The sequence below is a fragment of the Phaenicophaeus curvirostris genome, chromosome 2 (genome assembly GCF_032191515.1).
Source record: "Phaenicophaeus curvirostris isolate KB17595 chromosome 2, BPBGC_Pcur_1.0, whole genome shotgun sequence".
NCBI classification, from domain to species: Eukaryota; Metazoa; Chordata; class Aves; order Cuculiformes; family Cuculidae; genus Phaenicophaeus; species Phaenicophaeus curvirostris.
Window position 1 is genome coordinate 118,947,736 of NC_091393.1, and position 23,351 is coordinate 118,971,086.

The 23,351-nt window shown below is 42.3% G+C and overlaps 1 protein-coding gene across 17 annotated transcripts in view; it reads left to right on the forward strand.

Moving 5' to 3' along the window:
* HMBOX1 (homeobox containing 1) overlaps positions 1-22,756 on the forward strand; it is a 136,933-nt gene extending 114,177 nt beyond the window's left edge. For 4 of the 17 annotated variants that reach the window (XM_069850686.1, XM_069850687.1, XM_069850689.1 and 1 more), the window contains exons 8-11: positions 90-185; positions 2,028-2,122; positions 2,325-2,456; positions 6,248-22,756. In XM_069850686.1, coding sequence (XP_069706787.1) covers positions 90-185; positions 2,028-2,122; positions 2,325-2,456; positions 6,248-6,385 — 461 coding nt within the window. In that variant the 3' untranslated portion in view covers positions 6,386-22,756. Of the gene's footprint in view, positions 1-89; positions 186-2,027; positions 2,123-2,324; positions 2,457-3,070; positions 3,152-6,247 lie in introns of all 17 variants that reach the window. The other 13 variants (XR_011336835.1, XM_069850690.1, XM_069850696.1 and 10 more) reach the window with 13 other exon arrangements.
* Positions 22,757-23,351: the final 595 nt, after the last annotated feature.

Here is a 23,351-nt window from a genome sequence, read left to right on the forward strand (position 1 = left end):
GGGTTTATCACTGTGTGAGGGTCTTTTCCCTACCTGTGCAACCCAGGGAGTAACAATGCTGGGTTTTTTTCCCCCTGTTACGTTCACAGGAAAAAAATTATCGGATTTGGAGCGAGTTACATCCCTTAAAGTGTACAACTGGTTTGCCAACAGAAGGAAGGAAATCAAGAGAAGAGCCAATATTGGTAATGTATCACAGAGCCTGTGTTCATATATAGAGATGGAAATTACGTAAGATTATATTAATGAAAATACTAGCGGTTCTGACATTCTTAATAGAAATGTGGAGCAATTTTTAAAATTGGTCTGTTGCTGTTCCAGTTTTTTTCTTAACTATGGCTAGGAATTTAATTTATGGAATTCCATCATCAATGCAGGAAAAATGATGCGGTTGTGAAGTTTTACTGAACGATCAGTTTTACAAACTGAAGTGAGAATTCTGTTGATGGAAGGAGAATTGTATTTCCCTATGCTCAGACTCCTTTGGGTATGACAAATAAAATCTAAAATAAAAAATATCTGCATTGGGAATAAGGGAAGTGGAGACAATTGCAAGTTCACAACCTTGGCATGCTGCTTAAATGAAAAGTGACTGTCATGAAGAGCTTTTATCTGGTTATAAGTTCCCTTGTGGCTCTATTCCACTGAAATGGGCTTGTTCTCTCAGCCCAAACCTGGGGATGTCATTCTTACTGTCATCCCTGAGACCCCACAGGGATCTCAGAGTCCAGATGCATTGGTTTACGTCTCAGAGAGGACCAAAGGATCTCCAAGTAGACCTCTTATTCTGGTTACGTTTGCCCTCCTTATTGTTTTCCAAGGGGTTCTAAAGTGACACGAGTCTGGAACAAGGTAACAATTTTTCTTGATGATCAGGGTAAAACACTTGAGAGTTAGCCTGGCTGGTTCTTTGTGTGCTGATCGTAAGGAAATCAGAAGCGGCTCTGAACTTGGAAGAAGCAGACCTTTTAGTTTGAATAAACAAGACATTCTATTAAGAATAAACTCACATTAATGGCCAGCAAAGTTCTGCAGTGCATACAAGATTTTATGCCCTTAGATACTGTGCAGAGTTATGTTTGCAGTTATATCATAGAATTATAGAATCTTGGAATGGTTTGGGTTGGAAAGGTCCTTAAAGTCCATCCAATTCCACCCTCCCAGGATGCTCAAAGCCCCGTCGACCCTGGCCTTCAGCACCTCCAGGGATGGGGCAGCCGTGGCTTCCCTGGGCAACCTGGGCCAGGGCCTCACCACCCTCACAGCAAAACATTTCTTCCTAATACTTCATCTCAATCTAATCTAAATACAGATCTAACCTAATTATAGGTGAGCAGAAATCCGTACCTGCCTATTACCAGTGTTTTTGCAGATGTTGCGTGTTGTGCCGCTTTGCTGTCTGCTTCTTTTTGCCATATTTGTGAATAAGAAAAAGTCTTTTTACAGCATCTGATGTGTTACTGAAGTTTAACTTGAATCTTTTTTAAAATGAAACCTGCTGTAGGGCAGAGGGGAACAAAGCAAAGTTGGTCCAAGGTGGGTGGAGTTACAGCTGTAGCTGACGTGCATGGGGAGGAGGATTGGAAAGAGTTAAAAAAAAACCAAAGGGAGCTTTAGATGCATGGATCCTGCTGGAAGATAAAGATATGTGTGTTTTTAAATCCCTTAAGTACTTTAAAAAATACCTTTGTCTATTTTCAGACACTTCCCACCCCTGTCAAGTCCTGACAGTGGGGAGATCTACAGGGAGTGCCTTTGCCACTCCAGTGCACTAGAAATCAAGCTGATTTCTGATAGGACTGGCTGGAAAACAAGGATTCTTACTTATAAACACCTGTTAGTTGGCAGGGGAGGGCTTCAGGCATGAAAAATGCTGTCTTCCCGAATAATGGAGAGTGAAGAGGAAGAGGCTATGAACTAACTCTGTTCTGCCAGTTATTTTAACTTCTTGGGGGAAAAGAAAAATATTTACTTTTAATTACTATAATGCATCAGATAAATTAGGGATCCATTTGCTTTTTTCGAAGAAGCAGCAATCCTGGAGAGCCATGGAATAGATGTACAGAGTCCGGGAGGTCATTCCAACAGCGACGACGTTGATGGCAATGACTACTCAGAGCAGGTAAGCATCGTGGCTTAGCTGCATAGCCCAAAAAGGGAGAGTCCACGCAACGCGTGAAGGGGCCTCTTGTGTATCGGAGGTCTCTCTGATTTTGTTTTGCTTTTATGTAATTATAATGGGGAAAGTGGAAGAGCACAGCTCCCCTGTTTGTATGTGTTAAGCAACCAGCATTCACCCACACGGATTTATTGTCATACAACAGGACACTTGGCAAGTACGCAATGGGGAGGAGGAGGGAAGATGTTCAGAGGGAGGCAGAGAAGCAGAGAAGGTAGAAGAAGACAGGAGGATCTGCTCCAAACAAGCAAGTTACACCATTCACGCCACACGCAATGTATGAAAAATGTTAGGAGAGTGTTAACTCACCCAGCGCACCATGCCTAACTTGCGCTCTCCTTACCCCTGCTACTGCTCTAGTTGTCCACTCTCCAGAAAGGTTGTATAGGTCTTTAACAGTTGCTCCTATATATCAGGAGCCAACACTCTTCCCCGCAAAACTAGGCATGTGTGTTCTTCTTACACTTGTTATTTCTTTCTGCAAGAAACGTCTCCACTATACCCTGTGAGTGGCTTATCTGGCACCCAGACAAGCACAGCGCTGAACCTCTGCCCTGTACACTGTATAATACTTTTTATCAACCTTGCCCAGCAAGATACTGAGCACCTTTCTCTAAGGTACCAAGCTCCCTCAGTTTGTCTGTGGGAGGACCTTTCAGGAATGTCTCAGGATCAGTCCCTAAGAGGCTGACTAAAGGTGAAGGGTGGGGGGAAAGGATTTGATTAAATCCATTATTTGGCCCCATACCTGTATCATATTGTTCTGCAACCATGTGCCACTGTTTGCATTGTTTACGTAGCATCTGTCTTTTTTTTTTTAACTCTGCCTATTCTCTATTTTTCTTGGTTATTTTTAACCCTTGACAGCAACTTCTTTTTTAAATTCTCTAGCAAAAGAATACCCCTTCCCGCACTCTGAGCCCTCACCTACCCTAAAGTTGGTGACCCTTCCTTCACACACCTTCCTGACAGGTATTGCATCCCCTTCCCAATTTTCCTTCAGGTGTCAGTGTTGACAACCCCTCCCCAGGGCTGTGTATGTGTGGACTTGAACAGTTCACTTCACAGAATCATAGAATCATGGAAGGGCTTGGGTTGGAAGGGACCTTAAAGCCCATTTAGTTCCAACCCCATGCTGTGGGCAGGGACACCTCCCACTGGATCAGGTTGATCAAAGCTCCATCCAACCTGGCCTTGAACACCTCCAGGGATGGGGCAACCAGAACTTTTCTGGGCAACCTGTGCCGGTGCCTCATCACCCTCGCAGGAAAACATTTCTTCCTAAAATCTCATCTCAATCTCCCTTCTTGCAGCTTAAAACCATTCCCCCTCATCCTATCCCTGCACTCCCTGATCAAGAGCCCCTCCCCAGCTTCCCTTTCTGGTTTGGATTTGAGCTGTGTTCTGTGCTACGCCCAGCATCTGGGGTGGGCAGATCACTTTTAATTGACTCATTTGGAAGGAGTAGGTAGCTCTTCCTCTGTAAAAGCTGCTGGTGGCGTGTAATAGCAGCTGAGTGTCCTGGAATGAGTCCCTGGCAGACTTGGCTGGGGCCCAGTACGACAGATATCTGGCAGAGGCATTCCCAGCCACTCTGCTCCTGCTGGGTATTAAGGCCCTTCTTATAGGTCGTCACCAGCAGATTTGGTGGAACCAGCCTTGCTGGCTCTAGATTATGAGAGGCTGCTCTCTGACTGTTATAAAATACTTCGAAGCTTCTACCGAGCAGAGAGAATTCCTTGTCAGTCAGGTACAGGACCTGAATACTGAGATGAAGTGTTATTCTTCTGGGTAAAGTGCTTTTCTTCTGGGTGCTAACCAAAATACATTGAAAATATAAATAAATAGGTTTATTAAAATGTAAAGGTCTGTGTATAGCGTCCTTAAAAATTACATTTCTCAGTAATCTAGCTGGGCTCCTCTATGAGGTGTAATTAGGCATTAGCAGCGAAGCAGATTAAATGGCAAGGTCTCCTGATGAACGTTGAACACCCCTTATGTGTTAAAACCATAAATTCTGTTTTCCACAGCAACTCTTGAATTCTAGGAAACTTTAAAACATAAAATTCATCCAAATACTAATGAAGTGCCTAAAAGTCCCAAAGTCAGGACTTTGTGTTTCTTACCATACTAAAGGTTACTGAGAGGCCCCCGGAGTGTGTGCACATCACAGTATTTGCCTGATAGTTGTTGTAAATCAATGCATTCTTTTAAATAACCTTAGGATTTTATTAAATCCTGGGATTTCTGTCCCCCTCAGCATTGTCCTTCTCTCATCTTAATTTAAAAATGTGTAATACACATTTTAAACTTTAAATTTCACCAGTTGATCACTTCAAGGCTGTTGGAAGACTGATAAACGCTTATTGTGTAAATTAAATAAAATAATAAAAAAGTCATATTCATTTAATTGATGGGTGGAATTAGAGGTTAGATATTGCTAGTTCTCCTTCCTATCATTCAAAACCAGGCTCTGTTTCTGATTTGGACTGATAAACGTGCACTTCTTACTCTAAAATCAATGCTGGAGTTGTCAGGCTTCTGAGTCTGCTGTCATTTGGCCCTTGCACACCTGTAGAAGGCAGCCCTTCTTGTTCATTGATTTTAAGTTTTATTGCAGTCCTGTAGCAGCAGTTTCTCTGTGTTAGTTTTGCCTTCCAGCCGTCACAACCATCATCACAGTGGTCCTCTTAGGGCTGAGAGACTTTGCCTTTCAGAAAACAGGCTGAAAAACATGTGGCACCTAGTTCAGTGAGCTGGAAAACTGAATCTTCATATTTGAAATTCCAGTCCCCCAAAATCACTGCTCTGATTTTCTTAGCAGTCTAGGAGGTTTTCAGCATCATTTTTCCCTATACCTGTGTGACTTCAGTCTCATCACAGGATGGTGGCTCAGACCAAGACTTAGTCTAGGTTTGTATTCTTTTTCTGAGTGAGATCAGTAGTAGCATTTATGGAAAAAGAAAGATTTGGACAACACCCTGAAGTTGTCCTGTTCAGGGACAGGAGTTGGACTTGGTGATTGTTGTGGGTCCCTTCCAGCTCAGGGCATTCTATGATTCTGTGATAATATATAGAATGATTTTATTATAGCAGCTGCCAGCTGCTGCAAGTCAGGAGTTCAAGAGGCATCCTGAGCCAGGCACAGTATCCACTTCCAGTTTTCATGGTTCCTAGTATAGAATCATAGAATCAGGGAATAGTTTGGGTTAAAAGCACATCCAGTTCCAATGCTCTGTCATGGCCAGGTACACCTCCCACTGGATCAGGTTGTGCGAAGCCTCACCCAGCCTGGCCTTATTTAGTAGACTAATTAGTAGGCTAATTTTCCCTGTGCTTGTCTACATCCCCACCCTTCCTTTTAAAGCCATATTCACTTTTTTCTGATATATAAATCAGTAAGTCCTATAACTGAACGATGATAAGTGAAGCAGTGCTTCCCATTGCTGCTTTGGAATGTGTTGTCATTTCAGTGAGTGCCCTTGCTTATTAGATCAGAAGCCATGAAAACTTCTTACCTATTTACTAATTATTTGTAATAAACATTTGCCATATGTACCATCAGCCATTTCTTTCCCAAGCTGACAAGCCTGAGTCTATTTAGCCACCCCTGCCTCTCTTCCCTTGGGCTGCCATTCTCTCTACCTTTTATAGTTCTATCGCGTCCTCTTTTAAAAAGTGGGATGACCAGCACTGTATACAGTATTCAAAATGCAGGAACAGCATGAATTTGTGCAGTGGATAAAGATCCTATCTTAGTTTGGTTTCCTGTCATACCTTGCTCTTGCTTTTATCTTTATCATTTAATATTTTCTTTAGATTATTCCCCATCCCCCTCAAATGTCTCTCTGCAAAATGGAATATGCCACTCCCTGCCTTGCTTACCTTTGTCTGCACAGTGAGGGAAATCAATCCTAAATCAGTTTTGTAAACTCCTTTCGCTTTCTCCCCCTGTAATGAGCGTGCGGTTTGCTGCCCCAAGCCCATCACTTCACACAGTACTTTTACCCGCTGGTTTCGTGCTGATGAAGTAACGATGCTTCTCTCTTCTCCTTTCCACATGCGCAGGATGACAGCACTAGCCATAGTGACCACCAAGACCCCATTTCATTAGCCGTGGAAATGGCAGCGGTAAACCACACCATCTTGGCATTGGCCCGGCAAGGAGCCAACGAGATCAAGACAGAGGCTCTAGACGACGACTGATACAAAGAAAGGGGAGGGTCAAAGCAAGAAGTAACTTAGTTTTAGACGTAGCACCTTAGCAGACTTTCCTCGGTCCTTAATATGTGTTCTTACAGTATAACTTTGCAGTTTCTTGTACGTCAGTTAGCTGTTAGGGTCTTGTTCTGTGAAGATGGCATGGTGCCCTCAGCCTTTGCATATACTCTCTCAGTATTAATTCCCAATAAATAATCAATCAACCAACCAACCTCCCTCTCCCAGCCCCAGTGGCTAGAAAAAATCTTGCTGCTCTGTCTTAGCATTCGAAGTGCTTCCAGGTATTTTAGACAGCCCTCAATTACAAGTCTTAGGCTACACTTAAAATCTTGGATACCCTTAGAGAGCGTGTTTAAAACAAAATAGTCTGTAAGCTTTTCCTTCTCTGAGACTGAAAGGATGCAAGCTGAGGTAGTGGCACAGGGTCGATGGACACCAGATCGGGAGTATCAACAGAGAGTAAAAAGAACACTAGAAACCCCACTTCAGCATGGGAATAAATGATTTCCAGCTGCAATAAGCTGTGCCTCACTGGTCATTCAGTGACTTGATATACTTTTGGGTGCTGTGCTGAGAATGTCCATTGGAAACACATTCACATATTTCAGTTGGTGTTCACATATTCAACACAGACATCCTCTGCTATCAAAAGCTGCGTGGCTTAGTGGATAAGTTCTGCCTTCTGCCTCTGGGACAATGATTGAAACCCAGCCTGGGATCATATGAAAAATGAGCTGAATGTGTAATGGACAACAGTCCACTTCTCAAAACCACTATTCACGATTTGGCATGGCTAGCAGTGCCTGCTCAGGAGAGGTCTAGACTCTATTGATCGGTCATTAACAATTCCACCTTTTATTCTTCCTCTCACCTATTGTGTCCCCACCCTACTCCTCTCTCCACTTTGCCACTTTCAAAAGCAATGTTTTGCAGGAAGGCATTAAGGTCATAAAGTGGTTGAGTGGATTCTTACACGTCTGTGTAACTAATGCCTACGTCCTGACTAGCCTGAAAGGTTATTGGAGAACTTTTGCATCTGACCTTTGCTAGGTAACCATCATAGCATAAATATTCTCCTAAATAGGAACTATTTTTCTTTGTTTAGAGGCAGGAGGATCTCTTACCTGAGAAATGGGGTGTGAATGTTTTGTGTTCTCTTTACTCTGTCCTTGTTAAGATGTGAGAAAGCTATACTGCTACGAGCAATTTAATTAATAATTGGAAGCCATACTGATAATGGATGTGGTAATATTTGTAAAGCAAACCTACTTTAAGTAGCAGAAACTAATGGAATTGTTTTCCTTGATCATATGTAGCACTTTTGTTACTTTTTTCTTAAAGATATTTATATTTGATAAGTCTTTTTTTTAATCATTTGAGAATTCAGAATACCAAACAGCAAACTTGTATTACAGAGTCACCCTGCGATCACCTTGTCATCTAGTATCTAAATGATGAACTGTGTGTGCATCTAAGAAAATTACATCTGCTGGCATTGTGTGGAAATGATCTCCTGGCATCCTGATAAAATGATATGTTGCTGCCGGTAAGAGGAAACGTTTCAATGGAAACAGCACGGGAAGTGTTAGAGACGGGCAGGGCTGTGTTACATTAAAAATAAGAATTAAAAACCTATGTAAACTTTTTTTATATAGATATATAAAAATTTGCATCGTGTTTCCATGACATTCCATTTTTATCTTCCCAGTTTATGTGGGAATAGCTTAAAAAGGGGAAAACAGCTTGGTTTGAAGGGTGGTTTTCCCTTTTCTCCCCTCCACTTCTAAAGGTGGAGGGAACAAAGGGAAGTTGTTTGGCTTGTTCTCATCCCTTCCTCATGCTTAACTATCAGATACGATTGTGAACTTCTAAACTGTGGCTTCTCAGCAGGATTTTAGCCAGCCTAAACCCCTGCAAGGCCTGGGCTAACGAGATCATCTTTATGTGTGTTAATCTTGTGAAAATTGCTTAGGTAAGTGTGGAGGAGATTTTGTGCTTTCAGAGGGCACAGAGCTGGCACCTCTTTGTCTCTGTAATGCTGAAGATATATAGGTAGGGCTTGGCCTCGTCTTTCATTTATGGATTTCATTGGAAAATTTATGTGCTTTCTTTAGATATAGATCACTGAAGCAGAATGAAGCCGTCTTTTTTTCTGTTTTATTGCATTTCTTGTGTAGGCAAATTCATAAGTAGCATCAGGGCAGACTCAGGAAAGAAAGGAATTGGATCAGCAACCATTGCACCACTGCAGTTTCTTTCTTTATGTCTGTATGAATGTTTTGGTACTAAGGAGTGAAAGGACGGGGAGAGCTCTTATTTCTATTTTTGCACAGCAGAATGATCGAGCAAACTATAGCCTTAGTGGAATTTTACCTACTTATTCATACTACAGTCACACACCAAGCTGACAAGCAACATCCACGATTTATAGTAAGGAGATTTTAATAATCGATGGCCTCTTTACGTTGGGATTGCCACCGCCATTTGTTCTGGCTGTTTCATTTAAAAAAGAACAGACTCAAACTGTTGGACAGCTGCAATTTTAAAAGAAATATTGCTTTCTATGCCATCTTAAAAAAAAAAAAAGTCATTGTTTCAAGCATCGCCTTTTTAAAGCATTAGGGAAGAATAAAAATAGAACTAGAACTTCTCTATCCTGCTTACAGGTTTGTGTGATGCAGGATCAAAGCAACACCACCAAAACTGCATATTTGTACCATCTAGCGTAGGATAATCTGGTGTTACTCCTGTTTGTCACAATCGGGTAGCTGCTTCAATATCCAGTCTGAAGGTTAAATAGTTAAAACCCCTTGTGAACAGCTGGAGATTGGCAGATGCTTCTTGTCTGTAGCTTCCTGGTAAAAATATCTTCTCACCAGAGAAAATAACAAATGGCTTAACTGGGGAACCAGACACTTAGTTCCATGGTGTTAGTTTTTGGGTTGCCCTTGCCTATTTGGGCTTTTCTTTGACCATCGAAAGGTATGAGGAAAGAATAAGACCTAAGCTGTTACCAGGATGCTCATGGCACTCCATTCCTTTTATTCAGAAAGTTCATAATGAACAATTTGCAGATGGCTAATAACATTTTGGTTTGACATGAATGAGCTAAACTGGAATAGGTGCTGGTGTGATGGTATTCAGGAGAAGTGTCAGGGAAAGAATTGATGGTGTGTTATGGAATTCAGCATTTGTTCTGGCAGGATTTCTGCAATATGGGAGTCGTCTTTGCCTTTCTGTTTCTGGATTTTCTTGTACACTAAGCCTCATTTTTGTAGCATTGCAATTTGGTTGCAGTTTGTTGTAACCAATCTGGAATTGCTGCAGTTTGTTCTCGTGTGGATTCCCTTGAAGTTGATCTGGTGGCAGACTGGATCTACCTTTTTGTTCTGTGAGTAGAGAAGAAATTACTTGGGATGCCCCTCTTCTGTGATGGGCACAGGTGGCTTTTAACTTTGTAGACTAAGTTCTGGCTGTTAGTTTGGCGCTCTTGAAGTCTTTATACTTGAGTCATCTCTTACTGTCTTCTTAAAACAACGATTTCTACCTCCACTTCAGTTTTGGGTTGTTTTGGGGTTTATTGTTTTAGTTTTAGTTTTTAATTGCCCCACCTTTTTCCTGAAGTATGAGAACCCAGGTGTTTGCAAAAACATTGTGCAAAAACATTTGTCGATAAAACTAAGCAATGAGCAGATTTATCCGTTGATTTCCTGACGTTGTAGAGACATTTTCTAAATTCTCTGTAAACATACTTAGGGTAAGCCCCTTACTCATACGTTAAATGCAGATAAGTTGTTTGCAAGTCAGCAGTGCACCCTTGCCTCAGTTAAGGAACCTCATTAGGATGAACCTTCAGAACGTCAAGGAAAACAATTAGTCCCCTCTGTTCAACACCTATGAGACCACGTTTGGAGCACCGTGTGCAGTGCTGGGTGGGGATGAGGCCATTGTAAGGCTGCTGAGGTTATAGGATTGGCGCACACGTCATGTAGTGAGAGTGTGTGAGAGCTGGGTTTGTCCAGGCTGGCTCTGGGGGTGTCTTCTATTTAGTTCTTCATCTCTCTTAACTGGTGGGTTTAGAGAAGAGACAGCCAGGCTCTTCTCACAGTTGCCTAGCAAGAAGTTGAAGGGCAGTGGGCTGAAATTACATTAAAGAAAATCCCAGATGAATATTCAGAGAAATATTTTCATACCCGAAGTGGTAGAACAGTGGCCCAGAAAGGCAGTGGCAACCCCATCCTGGGGGATAGTCAAAACTCAACTGGGCATGGTTGGATCAGAGACCTCCAGAGGTCTCTTCTGACCTAAATTATTCTGTGATTCTGTACGAGCCTGCTTAGGTTGAGGTGTTTCCTAGTTCTGATCTATACATGTTGACTTCTATTAAGAAATGTTCTTAATTCGTTGGCTTTTTTTTCTTGTTTTGCTGTTCATAAAAATTTATCTTTCTGTTCTCCTAGTAGAGGGGAGCTCTATTTGCAGGGTCTGTCTCCACGTTCCTATCAAGCCATAAGTAATAAATGTCATTAATTATTTGCTCTGTTTACACAGTTCTTCAGGGATATTTGAATTATTCTATTTGTTTCATTAGCTAACATCAAACTGCTAAGTTCTCCATGTTTTCATAACATTTGTGCTGCAGATCAGTTTTTGCCTTCATTTGAGAGGGTTTATCCTTGTCTTGCTGCTGTGAGTGCAGACTTGAAAAATTTCACATAGCTGAACATATTACACAAAAAATTGTGGCTAACTTAAGCCCACTGGTGACTACTATGCTAATCTAGAAATGTTTGGTTCAGTAAATCCTTAACTGGTGATTATCAGAAGCTGAAAGGATATGGCTGGGAGAGAGTCACATCATACTCGCTTGGATCCTCTTCTTTCCTTAAGTGTTCACTGTGGGCCACTGCTAGGAAAAAAACTCTACTTCACGAGGCAGACTTTGAGGCCGTTTTGGATGTTATTTTGAAGAGAAATAACAGTGATGTTTGCTAGTAAAGACTGGCATGGGGTCAATTAGACTCTCAAGTGTTAATTTCTGCCTTTAGAATGTGTAAGAACATGGAGATGAGCTCAGCAACATGCTGAGTTCCCCTCTGTGCTACAGAAGTTTTCTTTCACAAGGAGATGCCGCTTGCAAAGAAGTGAAAGCATCCTGCTGGCCAGAGAAATTGTGTCACTGGGAGATGCAGTGGTTGTAACAGGGTGTCATAAGGAAACAATTCTTTAATTTTTCATATAGATAAATGCAGCAAAATTGGTATAACAGCCTTCAAAACTCAGAATTGTTTCTCCTAAAGGACTTAACATGGGATGTTGTTTCACTACGTGTAATCCTAACTCTCATGCAAAGCTGTATTCACACCTTTCTCTGCAAACTGCTAAGATTCAGGGTGAGATTCTGCTCACAGTACTGTGAGCTATGGCTGTTCAAGATCTTTTCTCCCATTTATCCCTGGAATTCTGCTTATTTTAGATAATAATTTTCAAACCAGAAGGTTTATGTTCCTCCTCCCAGCCCAGCTACATAACTGTGCAGACCTAATTCCCCAGTGTTCCTCAGCTTCTTCCAAGTTCATTGGATAATTATCAGCAATTTCTGGGGGGTTTGTCAAAATAAACTTTACTTTTACTCTTGAAAAGGCTTCCCAAGCAGCTCTTGCACTCTTTGAAGTTATTTGACTTGATAATATTTTAATAAAAGTCTTCAGCTTGTAGGCAATAATCTTGAGTTTGGCGTAGCTTTTATCGTCTGACAGGAACCTTTGTTGGCAGGATCGGTCTTGAAAACTGTGTTATGTGTCAGTGACCTAATGTGTTCGTTCTTATTAGACAGTTGAACATCTTGTGTGCGTGTTTTAGTAGCAATAGTCAGGGTTATATCATGATCCCAGCTAATTCATTGGAGTTCTGTGGAGTCAGGCATTTTCACTGTGATTTCTTGGAAGGGAAGGTTGATGGCCTGACCAAAAACGTACCTTGCGGTTCACAAGAAGAGTTGTAGAGACATTTCAAAGTAAAACATTCCCACTTGGGCTTTTTTGTAGTTGGGATATTTACTCAGGATATCGAATTGATCATTGGCCAACAGGCCAGCTGAAAAGCATAGCCCTAAAATCTTCATTTTAGCATCTGTTACTGTTTTCTAATTTATGTTGTCTAATTATGTTGCACATTAATGAAAAAAGAGGCATTCTAGAGGTGGCAGCTATAAATTTGAATCTAAAATATCCAAAAAATTATTTTTCTCTTGTGTCAGAACCGTTTTAGAACTAGAGAAGTGGACTCGGTTGTTTTGAGGACTGTCAGGAAAATGACAGCGTTTTGATGTTGGGTTTTGTCCAACAAATATTAATAAAGCCAAATCGATGACAGTAAACTCAGTGGCACCAGTGAAAGAAAGATTTGGGGAGAAAAATTCAAAGAGTTGTTCATCACTAGCCTTGGCCTTAGTTTTTATCCCTTAAAAGTAGCTTTCACGTTGGCATCGTTTGAACACAGGCAGTGCTGGAGCTAAGATGGTATCGACTCAATTCCAATGATCAGTACCAACTACTGTCTGTTTGTGTTAAGTTTCTTTTATCACACTCCCTTTCTCAAAATCCGTATCATAGTTTAGCTTGAGCTTGCTGGAAGAAGTAAACAAATATGTTTTTCTCTTTGAAGATGTGTTCTGTGATGCCTGCAACGTGCTTATTGGTGTAGTATCCAGGTGATTATATTGACAGCTTATGTCATGGAGATAGAAAAAGATTTGCCATTGTGGGTGCGGGGGAAAAATTCACAAAACATATTTCAAATGCGCCTTTTAATGGGGCTGATGAAGAAAACTAACTAATCATTTTGAATCCTGTGATGTTGTGCTCTTCCCCATTCTTTCCAGTAAGCTCTGGAGTGCTCTGGCCAACAGCGAAGCGCGAGTGAACTAAACCCATTGAACTGGAGTGAACTGCATAATGGGCCTTTGATGTTTCTGTATGTACAGTGCGTCTCTCACTCAGATGGCTTGGCAGAAGCCTCGCTCTGCCATTTATTCCCTCTCTTCCCTCCGCTGTTAAATGGAAGCGGGTGTATTCTGCTGATCAAAACATCCAGCACACTTCTGCTAAATCCTTTCAGACTGGAGCCAGGGTAATTGGGATGGGTAGGATAAATGCAGAAGAGTGTGGCAGTAAAAGTGATGGCAGTTCTTCTGAATGACTGGGTGTCCTCCTGACATGTAATTAGCTGCTTTAGAAAGATGCGGATTGGCATGGTCATAATTAAAAGGATTTCTGTCTTTTCTGTGATTGAAAACAGAAGATCTTCCGCCCCCCTAATTCTCTTCAATACCACTGTTATTCGTGACACTTGGAAAACAGCTACTTTGTAAACTTAAACGATGACCTGTTCCTAATGGTAACTTAGAACAGCAGAGACTGAAACCCGCTTTAATTTTCTATGCAAAGCTGCTTCTCTTCCTTTTATGTCCCGGTCCCCGCCCCCAGTATGTATTGCTTCTCCATGAGGTTTAGAAGCAGAGCAGACATTTAGTTATGTGTGACGGCGTGATTACAGATTACCCAGGGCTCTGGTTTTGCTGCTTTTGGTTTGTTTTGCAGACTTGAGGAAGATCAGCTGTGATCCAGGGCTCCACTGAGTTACCCATCCTGTATTCTCACCCTGCCCAGAGGAAGTGATGAAACTGTTGTCCTCCCGCTCCTGAGGCAGAGCCGCTCCAAGTTCTCCTTTGTAGTGTCTCAGTTTGGAAGCCTTGTTGGCTGAATTGTTGCTGAATAACTGTGGTGTTAGGAGATAAGTCACCTTTTTCTTGAGAAATTTCAAAATAACCTGCAACTGGATAGGTGGCTGGACAGTTTGCTTGCCATTCACGGCAGGAGAGGATGTGTGGTGTGGAGCTAACGTAACATCGCAGTCTTTCTCTGATACATTGCTAGATTCTCAGAAATGATCTGTCAGTGTGTTACGTGCCTTTTTATTCTGTGGGTTTGTGAGAAATGTTCTCTGTTGACCAGTCTTGTGCACTGCAGACCCTGTGCTCCATTGTTGTCCTTACGCCTCTTGGCTATAGTTTTCTTTAGTGCTGTTCTCTTGCTTTAGTTACTTATCGGATGAGTTTCTGAAGCTTTTTGGTATGCACAGAGGTGTACAGAGACTCTTATTCAAATTCAAAAGAGTCAGCAGGTTCCTAACTCCAACAGATCTGCTGAAGAAGTTAGGAACTTCCTTAGCCTCTTCTATCCTGCAGTTACTTTTCAGTTTCTTTATGCTGAAACACTTGTGTGAATCCCATCCAAAATCACTGTGGTTCAGAACAGACCTGAGGGTCATTGGTACTTCAGTTCTTCCAGCATGGTCACCACTGGTGGTGCTACACTCACAGAAGCAATGGTAGCAACTTCTTTTCTAGAACATATATTTTTAGATGTTAACTTGCTGCTGTCACTGGCTTCAATGCAGTTTCCTATCCTCCTGTTCCCACCCCTTCTCCTTAACTAAAGTCTTCCATGTAATGGCAAGAAGGCATATGTAGCTTAAATAACCTGCCTTTTTAATTAAGAGGTTGACTTTAGCCTTCTGAGATGTATTTTGCATAATTTGAAATTTAAAAATATGCTTTACTTACAAAGTTTATCTGTCAAATCACTCAAGGAGGACAGAGAGATAATGAAAGTAAATTATTAATTGGTATTTCTCACCCAGTATATTCCATTATGAATGTTAAGCGTATATTCCATTCCTGAAAGCACATTTGAGTTTGGATATTTTTTTTTTTTTTTAAAAGTCTGCCTGCTGATAAAGTTGCTGCTATCTCTCTTTGACAGGACTGTAGTAACAGTACTGAAAATACCCGTCAGGAGCTAAGCAGGGCCAAGAACTCAGAAAATCAACTCACTGACCAGTTTTTCCTATCCCAGCATGCAAGCCACTTCAGTTATGCACTATGACAAGCAGACAGGTCTTTCCAAGACCAAAGTGACATAGACTCTCCCTTGCCCCGTGCAAGCTGTTCTTCTGTTCAAAAGGTTTGTTGTAATTTTGGAGTGTGAAGTAGCAGCAGGAGCATCTCACTGGTCTGTGTGTTGGATGGAGTGGGCTGAGGGTAGGTGGAGCTACGCTGGGTTCAGAATGGTAAAGAAGCAGCTCAACATCTTGCTGCTGCGTGTACTTGCACAAATGGACTTGCACAGACTGTGTAATTGCTGCTTGAGGAGCATAAATATCTGGGATGCTTTATTGAGGAGGTAGTTGAAGCAGTTTATGAAACGCTCTGAGATCTCCAGCGTGTTTCTTTATGCCAGCGTGTCTTCATGACACCCATATAGTGTTATAAAATTCATTTAGGAGTTGTTGCTGAAATTTGAGGCATGCTTTTGTTCGGTTTGCTGCAGGGATAGTTGCCTGACGGTTCATCTAAGCATTTACTTGGGCAGTAGCAGTTTAATTCTGCAGCTCTTCCTGTCTCTAGAGCTCTTAAGTCACAGTCCTCTTTCTCCAGGTGTGTGGAGAACATTAACACTATTGAGATAAGGGAATAGATCCAGTCATTCGCAGAGCTTATCAGAGCTGAGAATCTGCCCCTAGATTTCCACAATGCTTATTAATGCTGGGATTTGTAGCTGAGCAAGAATGAAACAGTCCTGAAGTTGCACTGCCAGTAATTTAGTTCAATGGAATAGACTTGAAAATTAAACATTTGGTTAGGAGTAGAGAGTCAGTGAAGCATCCCTGGATGTTAAGAAGGTATTTGTACATGTGTTGAGAAAAAAGATATATTATTCCACTTATGTTTATAATTCCGTTGGGTGCAAATGGTAAAATTCGTAAAGAGTTATGTGGAAAAGGCAGACACTGTCCGTTAGGGGATTTGGGGTTGGTTTTTTGCATTTGGAAGGGCAGGATGGTTCATTCATCCAGTTGGATGAAGTAGATGATAGAACAGGACATTCGCGTTACAAATTGAGAGGCCATCTAATATTCACAGTCTTCTTGTAGGTGATAGACTGGTCCCTTCTGGCCTTAATTGTAAAACTATGATTCCAAAGAGGTAGCTTTGTCTCTTGCCGTTATAACCTGTTCATAGTATTTAATAATTTATAGAGATTTGAGTAGTAGAGAGGTTCTCTGCAGTGAGAACTTCTTTAAAAAGTAGAACTTTCCATTAGAGAACATATTGTGCCTTACGTCTCCACACCACGTGAAATTCCAGTTGTGTATGATAAGGGTCTTTTTACACTTTGTACTTCTGCCGTAACGGGAATCGAACAAAAGCAGTTGTGATTGCAGGTGGTTTCCGTGTGCTGCAGTATTGCTTCGATTTGCTCCAGTGTCTCACTGATTCTGTCTCTCTACTAACACAGCGATGCATATTTCCATACCAGTCACTGCTGAGCAGCTGCAGTAGCTCTGGAACACCAGGATTTTGTTCAACTCTTATTTTTACTTCTTATTCTAAAATAAACAGAAATGCCCTAACCAAAAGCCTGGGTCAGTCTGACTTTCTAATGCTGATTTCTTTGTTGCTGTTTGTGACATTAGACATTCAGGTACGTGAATTCTGGTTGTTAAGGGTACCTTGCAATGATTTTTACCGTCACCCAAGAACTTTCAACATGAAAATCATTCGATGTGGTTAAAATTTGATAAGTCATGACCACTTCCTCTTGCTGCAGTGCCTCTAGCAACTCTTTCAAATGCTTTCATCAATTGCCAGAGTGCTTCAACAAATATCACAGCCAGCAGAAGTCCTCTTAACTAATGTCTCCTCATATTTCCTATACGAAGCCTCTGTTTCCTTGAAGGAATTCCAGATGAGTGTTCAAGCTATACCTCCTCCAACTGCTCTGAGCCACTCACTTCCCTCTGAAGTTGATTCTCGTCGGTACTGGATTTGTCACACGTTACTCTCCCACACTTCAGTTCTTCCGACAGAGGTTTTCTCATACTGAAGTGCTCTGACCTGAACCTGTTGTTCTTACAGTCTCTAAATAAGGAATATATATTGTTTCCATCCTAATTAAATCAAACCAGTGTAATTCTGACACTTAGATTTGCTTCAGTCTTATGAAATCTTCCGAGCTTTCTGCTATCCAAAAGACCTTGAGTTTTTTCTGGCACTGTTTGTTGGCAGCCCTCCTCTCTTCCCTCGTTTTAATGCTTAGAGTAGAAAATTAGGGAAATAATATCTCTTAAGTATAATCTTTTTTTATTACTACTCAGACCATCTTTTTTTCCTCTGGCAGCCCGGTACCACTCAATATTACTTGCAAAAATAAAGATGTATCTCAATACAACAGTGCTTCTCAACAGACTAACGCGATGTTTCTTGCACACAATTACAGCGCTCAGGTTTATCTGTTCAGTTCTTTGTGCTCTTGCTGCCTCTCCCGCTCCTGTTAGGGCTCACTTGTTGGTCTCCACACCCTTTCTCCCATTTCTTAGCCTTCAGTGACTCATGCCATTTTCATTTTGTTGCTCTCTGCTTTCTCCTGTTTCTCTGGCTTCTCTTTTTCCTGCATGGGCACCTTCAAGCAGCGTATGTATGGTTAGATGTCTTTTAATTCCTTTAATACTACTTTAGTCCAAGTCAAGAAGCGTTCAGCTTTCCTTTTCCATCTTAGACGATGCCGTATCAATTGCTTACTTGAAGTCCAAATACATATTGTCCACAGTGTAGCATAAATATGAAAGATTTTGCTATTCTGGCCATTTAAGAAAAATTAGCTCATAAATTCAGTCAATTTACTGCGGGTTCTTCACTTGCAACCTCCAGTGTGAAATAAGGCAGTTCAAGGTGTTGGACCGTGGTTACCAGAGCGGGACAAAGTAGTAGCTTTGTTTTCTTTCATTTTGCTTTGCCTTGCTTGCATTCAGAGTTGGAAGCTGCCTCAGCTGGTGCTGTTGTTTTTCCTGGTTAGGGTCCTGTTGCTTGTTTTTCTAATGTGAGGCTTTGGGACAGGATGTGTGGATGGGCACAGCTTTACCGAAGGAGGCTGTGTACCAGTTCCGCTTCTCACATCCTTCACCCAGGCTTTGGGATCACTTTTTGCAGCCAGAGTTGCTTTTTTATCCTTAAGTTGTTTTAGATTTGAAGGTGACTGGAAAAACATTATGAAAAATCATAATGAAAGCAGAGTTTGGATTCTGAGCTTCCCATCTTTCAGTGTCATTCACTGAATTCCCTCTTTTTTTTTGACTTCTGTGTAAATTAAGATGTCATCTTGTGCTGAACCGAAGCTTGTGACTTGTTCCTAGCCTCTCTGGGGGTCAGAGCCCTGTTTGCTCTTTCGAGAGGGAGAGGTTTCCCATTACATCACCCGTTGCAATACAAACTGAGAAGCAAAAACTCTTTTTGCCTTGCTTTTGGCTCTAGCCATGCTGTTAATGATGTCTTTCTGAATCTCTCTTTCTGAAACCCTCCTTAGTTTGCTGCCAGGGTTGTTCTTGTGGGTTCCAGGCAGCGCTTCATTCAGCAGCACAACCGCTCGGCGCTGGGAGAACGCTGCATCTCTTTGGAAGTCAAATCCGATAGGATAAAGTGATATCATGGTGCCACAGAACCACCGAAAGACAGGCTTTTACCTTAAAGATAATACAGGAGTAACAAATCTAAACTCGATTTAGTCCAATAGCAGTTCTATCAAAGGGTGACAAATAAAAGTCAGTCGTGTCCATGGGGAGCACTATTTTCTTGACAGATCGCCTTGGCTGTCTCCCTCTTGGTCTTTATGATCTTCCCAAGGCTGATGACAGCCCAGGAAGTGTGAAATATGTGCAGTACTTTTTTAATTTTATTTTTTTTCTTAGTGTCAATTTAAAAAGTGCCTAAGTGAGTAACAGGACTCCAGAGTGAGCTGGAGGAATAGGATTAGACCTCATTTCCCTCTTAAGAAAAGAGCCCTCCCCGTTGGCCCTCCGCACGTGCTACTCCAGGCGAGCGGTGGGAGTCCGGAGCCCCACAGAATCTGGCTGGGAAGGAATCTCCTCTCCTTTGTCATGCCACTCCCTTGGTTTTTAGTCTGCTGGTGGGGATCCTAATGAACCTCATTTCTCAACCAGGCCTTAGCAATCTCCAGTTTGGAGTGGCCGATAAAGAAGGGGAGCTTGAACAGAATCTGGTAGGAAATTGCCTCTTGGACTGCCGATCCAAATAGCTTCGTGCATTAAACATGCACCTCCGGGTAACCAAACACGTGAGACTCTGGATAGAAAAAGCTAATGGGCATATTTAGTCGCCCATTTTTAAATCACAGAGGCAGTTTCTTCCTGTATTCTTAATTATTTCTAGGTTTATAACAATGATAGCCGCTAAACATCTTGTCAGAGTTGTTGTGGCTATCAGCGGGGGGCTCTAATTTTGTAAACATACGGGAGAATTTTATTTGAGGTAAAAAAATAAAGAGATATCAATGCTAGCTTAAAAAAATACATTAAAGGAGAATTTCTTCTGACCATAGAGAAAGGAAATCACAGAACACTACTAAGATGTATTAGTGCCACTTAAGGATTCTGAAAATGAAAGCAATCCATATGTAGATGTTTTATTTTTCATTAGTAACAAAATGTTGTTTTCACTCTGACAACTTAATAACATATGAGTTGGGAAAGCCTAGGAAATTACTCTTGGCAAGAAAAGCTGTAAGGACATCTCTTTTGCAGAGAACAAAAAATTAGCTTGTAGGATGTTGATGGGTGTTGATATCAGCAATGATCAAACAGGAAACTGTTGCTGGGGTATTAATGAAAACCACGTGTTCGTGGTGCCTGTAACACACACACGTTCGGTGTTGTACTCTCACCCTGCTCCAGAGATGCCTTTTTTTAAACCGTGATTATTTTCTTTCTGAACTGAGTGAATGTCAATAACAGTGGTTGTAATTGGAAGAAGATTAATGTAGTAGTGAGTGTTGCAAGCCTAGAAGTGAAGAGACAGCGGAACGGTATGGGAGGCACACAAAGAGGAGCAAAAACCCCCACGCAAGGCGCCAGGGAGTCGTGTTTTTCATTTCAGATTTTTGTGTGTCTTAATGCTGTTCCGCTGTCGCGTTGCCTCGGGGCCGGGGGCTCGTATCCCCGGTCAGGGCAGGTGAGCACGGCTGTCGTGGTAGCGCTGTGTGTGTTGGACGGCTGGTAGTCGCCTACGGTGACGTTTTGTCTCTACCAAACTCATCAGCAGTACAGGATGAGCCGTGTCCTATCTCTGCCGGTCACCATTCCTCGCCAGCAGGTTCTCTCGTGTCCGTATGTCCCTCTGTTGGCATCTTCTGCTCGCATATTCGTTTCTCCCGCCGTGTGCCCCGATGAAAACGGCACCTGTGTCTCATCTGCTGTAGGTGTTCTGCCTACCTCAAGAGGTAAACATGGTCTCCTAGGGTCGTGTGTTCACAGTCTGGTCTTCTTTTTTTACATGAGCACTAGCGCGCGCACACACACACTGGAATGTATATTCTCCTCCCCTGCCCCAAATAACCTCTTGACCTGATCCTTGCTGTAGCCACCACCAACTCCTCTTGCAAATTGGATGCTGCTTTAAATGTGAAAACAAATGTTCAAGAAGCTATAAAACCTGAATGAAAGCTAAAGCTGAATTTATAAAGCCTTGTTGCATATGAGCCAAAAGTGCAAAAAGCTCTATATAATGAACTAACCTGCCACTCATATAAATATAAATATATATAAATATATTAAAATCAGACTGTTCTACAAAATTGTGTATTTGTATTTTTGTGTACGTACAATTTTCTGCTAAGCAGAAGGAGGATGTAGTATAGGATGATGTGAGAAGAGATTTTGTTTAATCATATTTCTTTGTTACTTATTTTTGTTAACATCCAGATGCCTGTCTTTGTCTTATGTGTATGACACTGTTTGAAAGGTGCAGTATCGCTCTCCCACCCGTGCATTAAACCTCTTCCGCCACGAACAGAGCTGGGCAGCGACACACATTCATCGTCAAACCCCCAGACTTGCCTCGGTCTCGATCCTAACAAGGGCTGCTTGTTCAGCTTAGAGATTTTGTATTTCACGCTGGCATTTGTCGGATGCGTCTATCGTTGCTCCTAATCCTAACGTCAACTATTCGTACGCCAGGTGATTCCTTTCCCACCGGTGTTCTCCATGCGTGCTGCCCACCCCATGGTCCGTAGTGTCCTTGCTGCTGGTCCTCAGCCTGCAATTTTGGGAGAGTGGGAGTGAAGTAATGTAGATTGGGAGAGGGGAGGAGCAGATCTTTGTGTTGAAGTCACTTATGGAAGAAGCTGTGCTGTGTGTCACCAGGGAGTGAATCTCAGGTACCATCACCCTGTAGGAAGGTGCCGTGGGAAGCTTGTGTTCCCCACAGCTGTCTGAACGCTGCCAAAGGGTATTTTTTTTTCCTTTCAGGAAGGCGAGTCGGAAGGTTGTAACTTCTCTTTCAGACACATCCTTCCATCCCCAGAGTTGTACACACACCGCGCACCTCTGGTGGCTTCATGACAGGTTGGCCCTTTGTTCTGAGAACACTCGTAGCAGCCTCTTATGCGATGAAGTCCATCTTCTCATGGCCTGATGCCACCATTCTTAAGAAAAGATGCTGATTTTTAAGAAGAATATTGTAAAATCTTCTCCAGATCACTGTGTTTGCAAGATGCTGAGTGGGTCGGCTCCATCGTTTGCTGCAAGGGGCAAATGGGGTTTTTTTCCCCCTCGGTGCACTCGGGAATTGTTAGTTCTGTGTTAGAGAGTGGAGAATCTCCAGGGGGAAGGGGGGGTGTCAAAGTAGAACAGGGTTAAATGGGAGGTGGTGGAAAAACTTAATGCAAAACTTAGGGCAGGAACTGATGGGCATTCACCTTCCAGTTTTGCTGCAAACCCTTGAGGCAAACAGTCCTTTCTGCAATCCCCTCTCTGAAATGCAGGCGAGAGGCAACACCGTCCATCACGGCTTCCTCGGATGCAGGTACTGCAGGAGCGTGAAGTAGTGACACCTTCCCTTGGGTCCTTTGAGCTCTTTCTTTTCTTTTCAATTTGATTTCTAACATGGTTTGAATGGAATTTTGTCCCAGGGAGAGCGATCCTGCACCTTTCCATGTAGGGCTCATATTTATAACAATGTGTAATGACTGTAGCAGAAGTCCTTGTTTCTATATGTGAATGGACAGAGAAACAAGTGCTCTATTGTATTGATTAAAATAGTTAAAAATGAGTCCTGTATCATTGTATCTCCTATTCTGGATTAGTGCCTTTTGGACAGTAGACTGTTCTGTAATTAAAATGTAGTATAACTGCTTTTTTGTACAGTTTTGTTTTAATAAAACTTTTTTTTAATTTGTGTTTATTTTAGTATTGTACCTATTAGAAAATAAAAATGTATAACAACACCGATGCCTCTTCCTAGAGTCCTTCTTGTGCAAAGTTGGCTGAGTGTGAAAGCCTGGGAGAAGCCTTGGGCACGATCATAGAGCCATGGAATCATTGATATTGGAAAAGCCAAACTCATCCAGCCCAGCCCCACCGTGGCAGCTGAAACAAGTGCCCCAGCCACACAGGTTTTGATCCCCTCCAGGGATGGGGACTCCACCACGGCCACCACGGCCCTGGGCAGCCTCTGCCAGGGCTTCACTGCTCCTGCACAGAAGAAATTGTTTCCCATATCCAATCTAAACCTCCCTTGGCACAACTCAATTTCCTCCCATCCTAGCCCTTGTTAGTTGGGAGAAGAGACCAGCACCCACTAGTGCCGTCTCCGCACGAATGGTGTGGCCAAGGGCTTGAAGAGAAGAGAGAACTTCTGAGGAGAATCTTCTGAGGGACCTGGAGGCTGAGGGGAGACCTCATTGCTCTCTGCAGCTCCCGGAATGGAGGTTGGAGCCAGGTGGGTGCTGGTCTCTTCTCCCAAGCGACAAGCGATAGAACAAGACAAAATGACCTTGAGTTGTGCCAGGGGACGTTTAGATTGGATACTGGGGAACGT